Genomic DNA, 16,146 nt, shown 5'->3' with positions numbered 1-16,146 from the left:
AAGAATGCATTGGTAGAGTAGTACTTTCAAACAAGCAAATAAAAGTATTTCTAACTCAGGATGACTAAATATCGCATGTCGTATAACCATTTGAGTGCTACGCCTCGGAAGAATAAAGTGTTGTTAAGATGTTTATTGATCATGCCACCAAATCGCCAAATCGAAAGATGCAAAAACGGAGCCTGAAATATTCGATTCACAGCTCTCGATACTGCTTCTCTGAAGAAGATCACATCACAGTTTCTATTTGCGATCGTTGCATGGGTACAGAAATGACGTGTAGTGGAACTATAGCTCCATCTTAGTGAGGATAATATGTTATAAAATAAGGGACCAGTAAAGTTTGTAGGGAGTATAACAGTTTACGTTGAAATCAGAATGAATGTCCATATTAACAATTAAGTACAAGAATAAAAGCTATATCTTTATAAATTGTCATGCACCTATTAATTATGATAACAGAAAAAATTTTCAGAAAGTAAATCAGTTTTGGGGTCTTTTGGATCTGAAATCTCCAACAGACCTAAAAAAATGTTAAAATAATTCTCAGCGGCTTCAATGTGCAAGTTGGGAAAGTAAAGCAATTTGAGAATGCTGTCGGCGAATATCTAGCACACCTGAGAACAAACGGTAATGGCGAAAAACTGATTAGTATGTGTAAAATGTTACAGTTAAAACTAATCTCGACACATTTTTGCAACCTGTCCAGAATAGCCAAAGCTTGAACATCTCCAGCTCCAACCTAAGAGAATTTCAACTGGATCACATAGCCATATCTAAAGGAATATCATGGAAATCATGAATATTAAAATAATCAGAACTGGGGAATTTAATTCAGATCATTATCACTCTAAGATCAAAATCCGATTTCTCCCATATAAAAAAAGTACAGCCAAGAATATAATCAGATACAACTCCACTACAGTTAATATTACGAAGCAAAATATAGAAAAATTTAGAGACGAAATTGAGACAACAAAAAAGGTGATTGGCAAGAACTCCATGTACAAATTACTAAAACAGCAGAGAAAACTTTAGAACTGGACAAGAATAAAAAGAAAACATGGTGGAACAGAGAGGGAGTGAAATTAAATCAGACGGAAGGTCTAATCCCCCAGCCAAATGCTGCTTTTAACAAGAGAAGAAACCTTTTCACATCCAGCAGCATAGACGAACATCTCAGGAAAAATCTCATAAAGACGTTTGTTTGGAGTGTGCTTATGTACGGAAGTGTAACACGGACACATGATAAGCTCAGAAAAAAATAAAATAACAGCCTTCGAGATGTGGTGGTACTGTAGAATGCTCAAGATTTCCTGCGTAGACAAAACATCAAACGAACAGGGGCTCCACTCAGGCCCAGAAGGAACACATGGGTCGGCCATCTGTTGAGACATGATGGTATCATAAAAGTATCATTGAAGAGACAGTAGAAGGGAAAAATACAAGAAGCAGACCGGGACTAGAATACATCAACCAGATCTTGAGGATACCAGCTGCACCATCTATGCAGCCCTCAAGGGGAAGGCCGAAGACAGAAATGCATGGAAAACAGCTGCTAACCAACCTGATGGCTGAAGACATGAGAGGAAGAAGAAGGTAGTGCTATTACCTCACAGTGGAGCACACAAACTGCTACATTGCACGAAATACAAACATAATTTTCCCCGATTTCTGAGCCCTGAACTGCCTTACTGACCCATGCGACTGAACACAGGTTTCGTCTACATAAAATAAAAAATAAAAAAATTAAGAAACGTCGGTTCCTTAGGTAATGAACATGATCTTTCTTTCGTTGAGCAGAACCTTTCCGCTTTGGAAGAAACTATTTAATTTTCATATAGCAAGTTGCGTTTCACGGAATACAAAATCTCCACCTTCAAGAAGAAGTTTTTTTTAAGTTTTTGCAGTTCTCTACACAGATGAATTTCACTTTTATCATTTCCTCGCTGTACAGCAACCCGCAACTGCAGAGAAGCCAGGATATATTTGTTCATACGAAACGAATTTTAATTTCAAGTAGAATATCCTTTTTAAGAATAGCAGTTACAACTGTGTTTTAAGAAATGTAGGTCTTTTAGTTTCACAGAAGGAGATATTGTCAAGCATTATATTATTAAATAAAGAAACAATAAAACAATGATGATGCGTTGAAGCAAAGAAGGAGAGTGAATTTATGGGCTAAAAGAGGAGATGAGCGGCCCATATAAAAAAGAAGAAAAAATAGAAAGTTGGCAGCGCACTCACTCGCGAAAGACAAACGTACCAGGTTCGAGTGCCGGTCCATCGTACAGTGTTAATATAAAATTTCATGCTTTACTATTGTAACTCAGATCAGGAAATATTCCTCATGATAGTGATTTTTTTTTAAGATAGTGTATATCTTCTGTATTAGTCGTTCTTTTGTGACACACGGTTAAGTTTCTACTACAAACCGTCCTTCCTCGAATAAATATTGTAATTAGATGTATAGATAGTTGTCAGCAGCTTTACTGATACCCAAGACCGTAAGTTGAAGAATCAAGAAGAAAAACAAGAATTCTAGTTATTTCACTTTCAGAAGATGATCAAAATAGAAGTATGGCATTGTAATATATGAGTATGCAAGAAGACTGTGAATTCAGTAATTACTAGGGACATTTCATAAGTAATGCTCATGTTGGTATTACTGTGGATTGTTTGACGTAACAACAGTAAAAATTACGCCACATGTAGCCGGGAGCTTGAGGAAGAAGCATGTGCTTTTGTTTTTTCGCTTTGTACTTCAACATAAAATTGCCAAGAGGCAGAAGTAGACCCTGCAGGGGCCTCGGGTACTGTGTCTGTTGACAATCAGGGGTCATACATCAAGACAGAAACTTTACGTGGCCAAAACCCAACAGAAATCCAAAGTGCGTTAAGTGAAGTTTTTGGTGTATTTAGAGCGGACCGTAGTACAATTTCACGTTGGGTTAATCGTTTTCGTGGTGGTCGTATGAGCATAGATGATAATCCAAGATCTGGAATGCCAGAAACGCAAACAGATGAATGGATTGTGAAACTTGTGGCAGATGCTCAGGGAAGAGATTGCAGTGCAATTTGTGAGGAACTCTCTGAAGCCACGGCAATTCCCCCAACATCAGTATTTCGTATGATGACAAATGATTTGAAGAAGAGAAAAATTCCTGCGAGATGGATCCCACACAGTTTCACTGCTGAAGAGAAGCAGAAACGTTGGAACCATACTCAGACAACGATTCGTCCGTGAAAGTAAAGGATTCTGGTGTCGAATTGTACATATTGATGAAACCCAGGCTAGAGACTTTGAACCGGAGTTGAAATAACAGTCCAACGAGTAGAGACCTTCAAAGTCAAAGCAAGTAATGATCACCAAGGATTCATCATGACAGATAGAATACCATGTGGAACAAGTGTTGCAGCTGTGTATTATCCTAACTTCATTCAAAACCTACGCAGAAAAATACACAAAACCCACACCTCAGCTGCTCGAGCCACTCATTCTTTACGACAATGCTCGCCCGCGTATCGGCAATGTTGTTGCCCGAAAACAGTGCGAAAATGGGTGAGAACTGTTGACGCATGCCCCCTGCGGCCCGTACAGCCGGGACATGAGACCAGCAGACTTCGACTTGTTCCCGAAGTTGAAAAAACCTATGAAATGTCACTCGTATAATAGTAAACGAAGAGGACAGTCGTGGTACTGATGGCAGATGACAGAAAACTGAGATGCTATAAGAGTATGAGAGTATTTTTTTAAAAATAAATAACTGTACAGGTAAAGCAAAGCACACAACAAAGAAACTGTAGAGAACTGAAAAGCGAGACGACGTTTCAAAATTAATATTGTAAACAGTCAATGCTACACAGATAATGGTAAATCTCAAGTCATTTCTCGAAATGAGGGTTTGTGGGTTAGATATGTCACAAAATTGCAAATTCTAGATTTCAAGTCTCATCAGTTTTCTCCTATACGTTTAACGGTAAAAAGTTTATCCAAGTACCTGTCTTTGTCTTCGAGTGTTGGAGGTCTGTCAGTACCAACTGCTTCTTTTATCTCATTGTGCACTCGTTCTTGGACATCGGGATGCCGTAACATCATAAGAAAAGCAAATTGAAGAGCGCTGCTTGTTTCTTCCAAGCCAGCAACTAACATGTCGTATAACACCATGAGAAGCTGATCCTCTGGAAAATAAAGAACAACGTAACAAATTGGTCGCGAAGAGATTATCTAACTAAAATTCCCAAGAAAAGTCTTGTAGCACTGGTGTACCTGTGAAAACATTTGGAATTAGATTAGAGCAGTGATTGAAAGACCAGGCTTTATGAAAATAGCACAATAAAAACAAATTAGTAACAAAAGTACAGGCAATCCCTTGGAAATTGCACGTATGTGAAATCAAAATCTGCATCAGGATAACATTCAATAACATGTTGCTGTTCACCACACATAGCAACATGGTTTGATCCACTTTGGCTCATTGTCCACGTTAGTTGCAGCTGAAGCCTATTTCAGTTTCCGATGGCAGCATCCCGAGTAAGATTTCCACGACTATGCACTGATAGTTTCAACTTGTTCCAAGCATGCTCAGTCGGATTCGTGTCATCAAATACCGTAGAACAGGTGTGGCCAAGATATCAGCTCGTAGGCAATGCCCGAGTCCGAGTGCCAAAGCGCTCAGCCTCACGTCACGGTACCCCCGCCGCTGCGCCGTGCCGGAGGACAGGAAAGAGGAGAAAACAGTAACCGCGCCGCATTGAAAAGGCAGTACAGTCGTGCTGCATATGACGTGGCCTTATGTTTCACATTTGTCAACAACACAAATCACAAACAGAACAAGTTTTCAGTGTAAATTAATTATTTTTGGCGCTCTGAAGATGTAATATAATTTTTATCTGGTAGAAACAGGCTGCATATGGACAAAAGCAGACAATTTCACAGATTTTCACAGTCAGTTTGCCACGTAACCGTGACTTTGTTTAGTGTCGAAAATAGCTCTTACACACAAATATGTCGATCGAAATACTGCAATGCTTTTGCAACTTCATTATGAAGTCTCGGAAAACCTACCTGAGAAAAGCAATTTAGATGTCCTGGACCCAGTTTTAACGTAAAAAGATTTGCAATTAAGAGTAGAATTACCTTTCAGTTTAGTCAGTTACATCTGCATATGCATAGGGGCGCTTCCAACTGAAACGGCAAATGGTCTCTAAAACACGCCGAAAACAGTTGTAAGGTTGACAGTGTCGTCAAAAGCTCGATGGAGCCACAGCGAGTTCGTCAGACCACGCGCTTTCTTTAACGCCATTTAGTTTATGGAATTTGATTGTCTTTGTCAGGATGAGTAACTTCTACAATGCGATTTTCTTTTTAAATGCATCCTTATCAAATCAGAAAGAAGTTTCCTTGCAATGTCTTACTGTGGCCAGTGTGCAGTTAACTCCATTTAAAATGCGAGGTCTGCAATCCATTGCGGATGTTCTAATTTTCGTTCCTGCACTCCTTTTTCCTTCATAAATTGAGCAATCTTCTTTCGCTTGATCCTTGGTCCCGCAGTTTCCGCAGGGTCGGCACTGTTACAATCGGATTTGACATGGTTAATTAGAAGGGGTGGCCAGATGCCCTTCCTGTCACCACCCTTTACTCCCTGCGACAGAATCAGTGCACCCCAGCTGTCTGCTCCTAGTGTAAATCGTGAAATAGTGTGGACGTGTTTCAGACGTCTGCGAGTCGTGGAACTGAAGCAGGACTTGGGGACCAGCCCGGTATTCACCTAGTAGGATGTGGAAAACCGCCTAAAAACCATATCCAGGATGGCTCGCACACCTGCCCTCGTCGGGGCGGATTCGATCCGGGGCTGGCGCGCCTACCTGAGGCCAGGAAGCATCGTATTAGCGCTCTTTGCTTACCTGGCAGGTTTTCATAAATTGAGCAATAGCGAGATTTAAATCGAAACATCGTTCCAGGCAAGCCCCTTGACTTAACCAACGCAGTTTGCAGTAATATATGAAGTCCCCACACTCTTCGTTCATTTCCACTGAAAATTGTGGCAACTGATAATGGAATAATGGGTGTGACTTCAGAAGTTTTACTGTTCATATCACCACTTTCTGAAAATGCTGTATGCATTCACATTTAGCACAAAGTGCATTTTGATGTACAGAACACTTAATCCCGTTTGTCGATCGTAATAACTTTTGCTCTTTCATTGTCCTCTAAAAGATTAAAATCTCTCTGCGTGTTACTGTAATGTCGTTTCGTAGCAAATAAGCAGTACCCGTCGCTTATGCGAATTGAGAATTCTCATCCATTTCTTCTGTCATTCCCATTCATTTGAAAGGATTGTGACGATAGATCGCTAGACTGCTCCTCTTTGGGCCGAAGTGGCCGTGCGGTTAAAGGCGCTGCAGTCTGGAACCGCAAGACCGCTACGGTCGCAGGTTCGAATCCTGCCTCGGGCATGGATGTTTGTGATGTTCTTAGGTTAGTTAGGTTTAACTAGTTCTAAGTTCTAGGGGACTAATGACCTCAGCAGTTGAGTCCCATAGTGCTCAGAGCCATTTGAACCATTTGCTCCTCTTTGTGCAAATAGGCACTGGACCTGTGAACGTCCTTCACACCACAAACAAAAAGCGAACGGTAAACAGCGCTGATACTACCATTCTGCCGAACTCGAATATTTGTGCCTAACGCAAAATGCCGCCGCGGAATGTTAAATGAAATGTCGCGCTGTTCCGGGTACTTGCGAGAAGCGCTGAACAAAGCCGAGTGACAAGCTGGGCCGCACACGATGCACGCATGAAGTCATGAAGTTTGGTATGCCGCAGACCATTCCATTCAGTTGATTCCTGCTCCCAAAGAGCTGGGTTTATGAGATGGGTGCTGTATAGCGGCGCACTGCCGTCGTGTAAAACGAAACTGTGGGTCTGTCTCGATACAACACAGCCTCCAAATTACCCTCGATTGCGACGAGAAGCGTCCGAAATTTGTACCTGGTACCGGTCCAAAACATAACTGACCCAACCCTCCCCCCCCCCCCCCCTTAATCCCTGGGACTACACGCATTGGTACCTTCGCGCCTCCTCACTCTTCGACGACGACCATCAGGTGTAAGAAAAATCCTGCAGTCATTGGTGAAGAGAACGTGATGCCGTTGATCCGCATTCAATTCCAAGTTCTACTTTGCCCAGCTTCATCGTGCATTAGCTGCTGAGGTGTTGGTACTACTGACCATAATGGACGTCTAGAGACCAAATTGAATGTGAGGAGACAAATGTGTACAGTCTGTCTCGATGCAATTTGCCCTCTAACTGTTCTTCATTAACTATTCTCCATGCCACCATTTTCCTCTTGGCTATCGTCGATTTTAAAGAGATTTTCACGAGAAATTTAGATAAAAAGGAAAAACCGAAGGTATTTGAGTCGTGAGAGTTTATAAGTAGATATTAAAGCTCGGTTATTTTTGCCGATTGATATAGGGCATTTCTCTGGTGTGCCAAAAGGGCGCTGGGTGAGAGGTTTATGAAAGGTGGCCTGTCACGAGAGAACTTCGTCGCTCAGACGGAATCTGCGGCACAGAGAACAAACTTATGGTGAGCAAAAGCTGAATACGTGATATGTTCTCGAATGCGAATATTTCCTCGGTTGTCGGAAGATTCCAAGGCGTGTTGTGTGGCTCAAGGTGACTGTTGCCTTTGAATTACACTGAAGAGTCAAAGAAACTGGTACACCTACCTAATTATCTTGTAGGACTCCCGCGAGCAGGCAGACGTGCCACAACACGACGTGACATTGACTCAGCTAATGTCTGAAATATTGCTGGCGGGAACTGACACCATGAATCCTGCAGGGCTGTCCATAAATCCGTAAGACTACGAGGGGGTGCAGATCTCTCCTGAACAACACATTGCAAGGCATCCCACATATGCTCAATAATGTTCACGTCTATAGAGTCTGGTGGCCAGCGAAAGTGTTCCTGGAGCCACTCTGTAGCAATTCTGGACGTGTGGGATGTCGCATTGTCCTGCTGGAATTGCCGCAGTCCGTCGAAATGCACAATGGACATGAATCGATGCATGTGATCAGACAGGATGCTTACGTACGTGTCACCTGTCAGAGTCGTATCTAGACGTGTCAGGGGTCCCTTATCTCTCCAACTGCGTACGCCTCACGCCATTGCAGTCTCAATTAACTTGAACAATCCCCTGATGACATCCAGGGTCCATGGATTCATGAGGTTGCCTCCATATCCGTACACGCCCATCCGCTCGATACAATTTGAAACGAGACTCGTCCGACCAGGCAACATGTTTTCAGACTTCAACAATCCAGTATCGGTATTGACGGGCCCAGGCAAGGAGTAAAGCTTTGTTTCGTGCAGTTTTCAAGGGTAGACGAGTGGACCTTCGGCTCCGAAAGCCCATATCGATGATGTTTCGCTGAATGGTTCGAACGCTGGCACTTGTTTATGCCCAACAGTGAAACCTGCAGCAATTTACCGAAGGGTTAGTCTTCCGTGACGTTGAATGACTCAGTCATCGTTGATCCCTTTCTTGCACGATCTTTTTCCGGCCGCAGTGATGTGAGAGATTTGATGTTTTACCGGTTTCCTGATATTCACGGTACACTCGTGAAATGGTCGTACATCCCCACTTGATCGCTACCTTGGAGATGTTGTGTCCCATCGCTCGTGTGCCGACTATAACACCACGTTCAAACTAACTTAAATCTTGATAACCTGCCACTGTAGCAGCAGTAACCAATCTAGCAACTGCACCAGACACTTGTCTTATATAGGCGTTGCCGACCTCAGCGCCATTATTCTGCCTGTTTACAAATCTCCGTATTTGAATACGCATACCATTACCAGATTCTTTGGTGCTTGAGTATATAACGTTCTGCCGTGATAAACGTTCAGTCCGTTCTCAATGGAGGAGCTACAACATTGCAAAATAATATAATTGCATCTGCACTATCTATCTCCGTTTCTCCTTCACCGTTCACTAGCTGCATCCATGTGATCGCTGAAAGCTTCGGTTGTAATGCTGTTTAAGACGATATTTGTCTGTATCTGACGCTGGATTAATCTGTTGTAGTAGTGGTCAATGTTAAACGATACTTAGGATTGTAGTGGTTTTGCGAGGGGCTGGTTGAGCCGCCATGGTAGGCTCCCTCGGCCAGATGTAATGAGAATGTGTAAGCCCACGAGGGGCTATTGGCTGTAATTTATATTCTGGTTCATCTTAATTTTGATACTAAGTAGATATAGCGTTATCTATTCAAGATTTGGCTGTATGTAACTGTACCTCCTAAGTTCATTTCTATTGGTTTCATGACTGTATTTAATGGAGTTTTCAAAAAAGTAATTATTAAAAATCTGGTATTGGCATTGTGGTGCCGTCTCATATGAGCGGTTTAGCTCAGCAGTATGTAATGTGATAAATTACTCCTGAAATCAGCTAATTCCACAATTAATGATAACTCACTTAAAAATTCTTTAAAAATCATTATTATTGCTATTTTAGCGCTGTGTCTGCTTTGATAATTAATCATTGTGTCTCCGGACGAAATGTGTTGACGAACACAAAACTAAAGACTCGAGGATCGAGGTATGATCAACATCAGAGCAGGCATTATGCTAATTCGTCTCAGGCCAGTGTGAGGAGGCTGGCCAGTGTATCATGTTATAACTCGCTTCTTTCCTTTCGACTCTTTCTTCTAGAGAATCACTCCACTGCCGTTCAGTCACTGACATATTACAAACACAGAAAGCTGAGGACCACACATTCACACAGAACTGACACAAATTAGAATATCCATACAAATTGTTTCAACTTGTTTGTCAATTAAATTACAAAATGTACTGATCCTGTATAAAAAAGTAGTCGTTTGCATTAGTAACAATGACTCACTTGTTTAAGATGATTTTGTTTGGTTTTTAACAAATTTTAGACCCTTTCTTGAGAACAGCTGTAATATTTACTTTTATTATGGATAGCAGAACTCTTTTTCACCGTTTTGCAAAACAACGCAGCGGACAAAGTACTAAGTCTAAATTCGTCGAGAAAGAGTGTCACCAAATCACTTTGGGTATGTTATATCCATCTGAAGTCACTATAGTCCGATCGACGAACGGTGACGGTTCGTGCAGGTCGATGAAAGGAGGAGATTAGTATTAAACGTCCCGTCGAGTATTACTGAAATAGATCTGAAAATTATGCCCATTAAATATGACGAGGCACACCTGTTTTATAAAAAAAAAAAGCATGTGCTAATATGCTGGAGCCATAGTGGCATCGTAAAATGCTAAACAGAAAATCAGTGCCAGCGTCACCACACATGTATAAATTACGGTATATACTATGGCCATCTCGTCTGCAGTGCAAAACAAACTGCCGTTAAGTAGCCGCAAAATGTTTGTCTCGCATGCTCGCCAGATGTCGCTACTGTACGTGTACACGTATTCTTCAATAATGAAATTATACGATGTAGAGTAAAAAAGAAAAATACAATCGGTAAAGTCTGTAGTAGGCTTACCACGTGCAAAAGTCATTACAGTAACAAAATGCAATAAATTAAGACACGACAAAAGTTGGATTGTTAAAAAGGAAAAAGTTAAGCGATAATAATTCTGGTACACTCTGGTGGCGAATTATGGATGAAAATATAAAGGCGTAAGTAATAACCAGCTTACGGAGTACACAGAATAATATAAAAATGAGAAAAACAAAGAGCGGAAGAAGCATATTGCAGCAAATAATCAGCGCCCTCTGTTGGCGCTACCTACAGAATGCCACATAGGCGAGAAGGTGTTAGTTAGAGGAACGTAAGCGCCAGAGGTCCGCTCGTACCCTGCGACGCACCATTGCAAGAAAAGAATGATAAAACTCATTACCAGTCAATTAACAAGATTATCTAGTTAGTGAAAGATGTTATACAAACCGAGAAGGGAGAAGAAAACGCTAGAGTTATTCGCTCAACGTGAGAAAAACGAAACGAATTAGTAAAGCATTCTGTACTATGTCGTTTTAGGGCAGACGAAATTGTAGATATGTAATGTCTCAGCAGGAATTTGTTGCTGAGCAATATTCGTTAAGACGTAATTAACATTTTTAGTAAGTTTAACAGCTGGATTTGACAACTAAGTCAACGTATTTATGTGGTTACATAATTAGCTTTTCCATCTACGGAGTTATGTGTGGTAGTAGTAAATTCTTTGGGAATATTTTATCCGTTATCGTGTTCAATAGCTTCAGTAAAGTTGTGAATATAGTTTTTATGTCATAACTAGATTTTTTCGTAGAAATTTTGTGTGTTTGTGTGTGTGTGTGTGTGTGTGTGTGTGTGTGTGTGTGTGTGTGTGTATCTCGATTTCTATTTCTTCTAAAAAATCCATTTTTGAGCCCTTTTGTGTTGTGTGCAGAATTTGCATCGTATTTTCGATCTGGTTTACGCTGTGGTTTTCTGTTCGCATGTGGCTGAAGCCTGTGGATAGGTTTGTGTCACTGTTTCTGATATGTTCTAGGTATGTAATTTTGAAATTTCTGCCTGTTTGGCTTATACATAAATTTTCTTAATAATTACAATGTAAACCAGGTCGGATAGGCGACGACAATGCTGCGCATAACACCGAAGGGGCCAGTAATGAATCTTTTAGAATAAATATAAATCTACATAAACACACGTAAATATCCCAACAAAATTTTTAACGAACGAACTGACTAAAAATATAAAAATGATATTCACAACTTTACTGAAATCACAGAACATGATAACGGATAAAACAGGCAAAGACAACAGCAACAAACATTAGCAAAGATTTACTACTACCATACATAACTCCATAGTTGAACAAGCTAATGATGTAACCACACAAAAGAGGTGACATAGTTGTCAAATAAAGCTGTGAAACTTACCAAGCACATTAAACACATATTAACGAATACTGTTCAGCAACAAATTTCAGTGCTGAGAAATTACATCTCTGTAATTTCGTCTGCGCTACACCTTAGATACGCAGCAGTACAAGGTATCAGACAGCGATAGACATACATAAAACTGTTATTAGTTACAAATAAATACAGATACATGCACTAGCAACTCCATATGTTTTGAGCTTGATAATGGCTACGGAGCCGAAATAAGCTTATACCCGTAAGAAATAACATCGTATTAAAAATTCTTTGAGTATAGAAGCGTTTTAGCTTACTAAACATGTAAAATTCCGTACAGCTACCAAACTGCAGTGAGGCTGATTGCTACGTTACACAGACTGTTCCAAATGGTCACAGACATTTTCCGTGCCATTAAGACTGGATGATTCATAGGCCCAGTGGAGGACGCCTGACCCTCAAGAGTTCCTTAGCAAACCTTTTGATGAAAACAGAGTTTTAGGTATAATATTTTTGCCGTCCTGGAAAAACTTATACATGTTTCTGTTACGAATCATTCACGCTTAATAAAGGAATGTTTGCATCTAACTGTGATAATGGCCATTTTAGAAAATTATAATGATTGTAATTTTCAATGTCCGCATAGAGGAGAGAACTTCGGAGACTGTTTAAAGACTCTGAAGACACTTATATTAGCAAATGCAAAATCCGGTAGGGATGTATAACATCCAGCACCCCTAATGAACCATATTTTAAGTAGAGGTGTGAGATAAATTTTATTGCACATTATGATGTGTCACCCGAACAAGACACAGCCAGGGCAAAAGCACCACAGGCCCAAAAATGCGAGCTGGTGCCAATGCCATAGAGACTCACCACTTGCTCGAGTTCCACCAGGGCCACGGGCGGCTCTGAGGATGAAGATATCGACTTCGCCTCGGTCAGTTGCCGGCCGAGTACAATCCGCCAATGACCGGACGACAACGTACAGAGGCCTACTTGGAAGATAGAAGAGCAGTTCTCGCCCACATGGTTATAAATCATCGTCCAGGGCTGACTTGGACAGGGAACTTCGTTTATTGAATTCTTGGAACTGAACAAACAGTTGTTTTAATTGCATTAGCTATGTACTGTGAAGTTTACCTACGATCATTAGCACTTAGCTATTCAGGGCCTTTTTGTGTTATATTACAAGCAGTGTTGGAGACTTCAATATTAAACTAGTCACAAAGATAAGTAAACCTTTCAACTCATCTGTGTGACTTTGTTACTAATTTGTTGGAGTGTTGTAGAACCTTCGTTCTCCTATCCTATTACCTGACCCTGGGGCATAGCTGTGTAATACTGGCAGGGAGAAATTGTCTCTGCGGTGTACTGTAGCAGAAGCCGTTTAACGAACTCACAGACTCGGCCTGCAACTGCAGTGGCAACTTGGCCTTCACAGCAGTAGCGACGAGGCATTTCCAAAACTGGCGACGAGGATTTACAAAACATTACTTACCCGTAAATGTTGTGTTATCCTCTTGGGCATCTTCTGGTTTTGCAATTTCATACAAATATGCATCTATGAGATCTCTCTTCTTCCCTGGAAAATATGTAGCCTTGTGGTCTTCGATAAGTTTCTGGAAAACAGTAAAGGATTTTTGTTAAATATAATTGCGTAAGTTTTTACAGACAGAGTAGTAACTTAACATAAAAGATTCCTGAGTATCGTACCTCGTCATAATGTGAAAAACTATGCTGGAGAAACCAGAAGAGTGCCACTGTAAGCGCGGCCGAAACGTTGGTTTCTCCAGCATACCTTTTCTTTACATTATGGCGCGGTATGATGGTATGATACTCAGAAAACTTTTGTGTTAGCAGAGAATAAATAGTTGTCTCTGAGTGCACAGTATCCACGCCAATAAGAGCAATAAGAAAATATCTTTCAGATATTTAATGAACGTATTTTTTCCTTTTACGTGTAACTGTACGGCCTTGTCAGTAACATCTGCGAGTTTCGTAACACAGTGTACAGTGAGCAATCATCTTCGAATCTTTCGTTGACCAGCAAACTGTTTCCCTTTGACGACGCTGCTATGTTATTATATCAAAAATCTCTCTTGCTTAATGCGAAGCAATGGTGATAATTTGATTTCAACAAGTATTTAGCAGTGAGAGCACTGGTTGCGACACCGGATTCGAATTCGGTTTAGGTACGGTTACGTACGTCGATCGCTCAGTTTTGTTTAGATTTTCCATTATACTTTTTCTAAATCAGTTCACGTGACAAGTAGGTTGATTAAGCGACAAGTCCACGATCAATATATTACATCATACTTGTCCATTAGGGCTAGTGTCCAGTCTCACACATCCACTAGTCGAAGGTAGATGAAACCTGGGTAATTTCTAGAACTGCATCTGCATATTCTGCGGGACACTATCGGTAGGGTATGACATATAGTTCTTTTTATTGCTGTATTCTCAGATAGAGAGCGTGGAAAGAATGATTGCTACCATGGCCCTTTTTTCTTTATTATTATTTCATTCTCATATAGGGGCGGTCTGGTAATAGCTGTTTCCACTCTTCAGCCATAGGATTACAATTTAGTTAGAAGACATTACAAAATTAAAGAGTTAAATTAAGTGGCTAGGAGAAGTGACTCAGCATAAAAGAGGAGAAAAAGGATCTATTTCGGCAAGATTACTGAAACTGGATGTAGTATTTCACTAAAAATGAGATGTTTGTAATAGAAAATCGTTCCCTAAAAATGTATCTTTAACAGACAGTTAATGGACCAGAATGTTCTTAAGCATCAGAAACACTCATATTAAGTTCAATAAAAGGAAATAAAGAAATCAGTGATACGGAAAGACACATTGTAGGGTAGATATTAGGAAGTAGAATGACAGTATAGAAATAGTCCCATACTCAGGGAATAAGTGTAGGGGAAGGAGATGCAGGAATCCTGCACCGCTGCTCATGGCAATGTCCTAGTGGAGGTGACTGGGCAAAACGACAGTAGTAACATTTAAATTAAGAATTAATATAGAAGAACGTAATCATGTAAAAAAAAAAAAAAACAGACAAATCAGGAAAAAAAACTAATGTTATGTCGTCATATACAAAGAATGAGTCGTAGCAGACTGACAAGAAAGTACAGCATTCTGAAAAATTAAAAGGCAAACATAACTGGCTTAGCAAAGTGCAGATTGGCTTCAATATGCAGGAAACTGGAAACAGAAGAAAATGTAGAAAAAATTAATAGATGGGACAGTATCCAAACCAAATCTGTTCCAAAAATTCTCGGAAGAAAATGGACAGCGGAAGAGGGGGAAGAAGAATGTGAACAGAAGGTGTACTGCAGAAAGCTCAAGCTAAGTTAGTGGCTTAAAAGTGACACTTAGCTGATCTGTACCAATAGAAGAAGAAGTAACCAAAAGATGATTGTTTAATATAAGCACTGTGCCATTTTTTGCGTAAGTTTAGCTTACAGTCGATTATTTTAAGATCTGAATGCGGTGATGTTGAGGTTCTTTCTTGTTTCGGAGATGACGATACTAGTGCCGATGCTGGTGGAGACGGCGGTGCTTTTTTGTTGTGCATTAAATGAATGTGAAACAAGCAGCGTTATATTTTCGATACAGTGCAGAATTTTAACTACACCTATGATGAACAGTCTGTGGTGTGCGGCAAAGCTGTCGACCTTTGGAGGAAGATCTGCATACGATATTTTACAATTTCACGTAATTCATAGCCTGGTGCAAGAAAATAATAAAAGTAACCTGATGAGCTGGTTTAAGAACGGTTGAGTTGAACTTAAAATTACGCAGAATGTTATTAGTATAGACACAAAATAGTATTGTTTTTGAGTTACTCTGTCTAACAGTACTGAAGTGCGAATATATATATATATATATATATATATATATATATATATATATATATATATATATATATATATATGTGTGTGTGTGTGTGTGTGTTTGTGTTTGTGTGTGTGTGTGTGTGTGAAAACCCTTTCCAGCAAGGTATTCGAATGGTGTCCCTTGTTGTTGTGTGAATGCCGAACTCGAAATTCCCTACAAATATACCGAATTGGGAACCCATTTGCCCTCATTTCTAGTTAGTAATGGAGCACAGCTGATGTGGTGCCTTTTGTTGTATGGGTTGCATACATTCAGAAGCAAGCACACAGTCAGGGGCAAATTATTCCCCCTCCCATAACCTACTGCTATGCTAAGTAATTTATAACAACCCACCCCTCCCCTTCTCCC

At 40.4% G+C, this 16,146-nt stretch overlaps 1 protein-coding gene across 1 annotated transcript in view; it reads right to left on the bottom strand.

The window, feature by feature from the left end:
- Nucleotides 1-16,146, bottom strand: part of LOC124613503 (methyl farnesoate epoxidase-like) — a 250,109-nt gene that overhangs the window by 74,481 nt on the left and 159,482 nt on the right. The window contains exons 5-6 of the mRNA XM_047142211.1: nt 13,391-13,511; nt 4,002-4,182 (exon numbers count right to left, since the gene is read on the bottom strand). Of these exons, the coding sequence (XP_046998167.1) occupies nt 4,002-4,182; nt 13,391-13,511 (302 nt within the window). The remainder of the gene's footprint in view (nt 1-4,001; nt 4,183-13,390; nt 13,512-16,146) is intronic.

Source organism: Schistocerca americana, chromosome 4 (genome assembly GCF_021461395.2).
Source record: "Schistocerca americana isolate TAMUIC-IGC-003095 chromosome 4, iqSchAmer2.1, whole genome shotgun sequence".
In the NCBI taxonomy this organism is placed as follows: Eukaryota; Metazoa; Arthropoda; class Insecta; order Orthoptera; family Acrididae; genus Schistocerca; species Schistocerca americana.
Note: the sequence above shows the minus strand (reverse complement) of the source record. Positions and strands in the feature narration are given on the sequence as shown.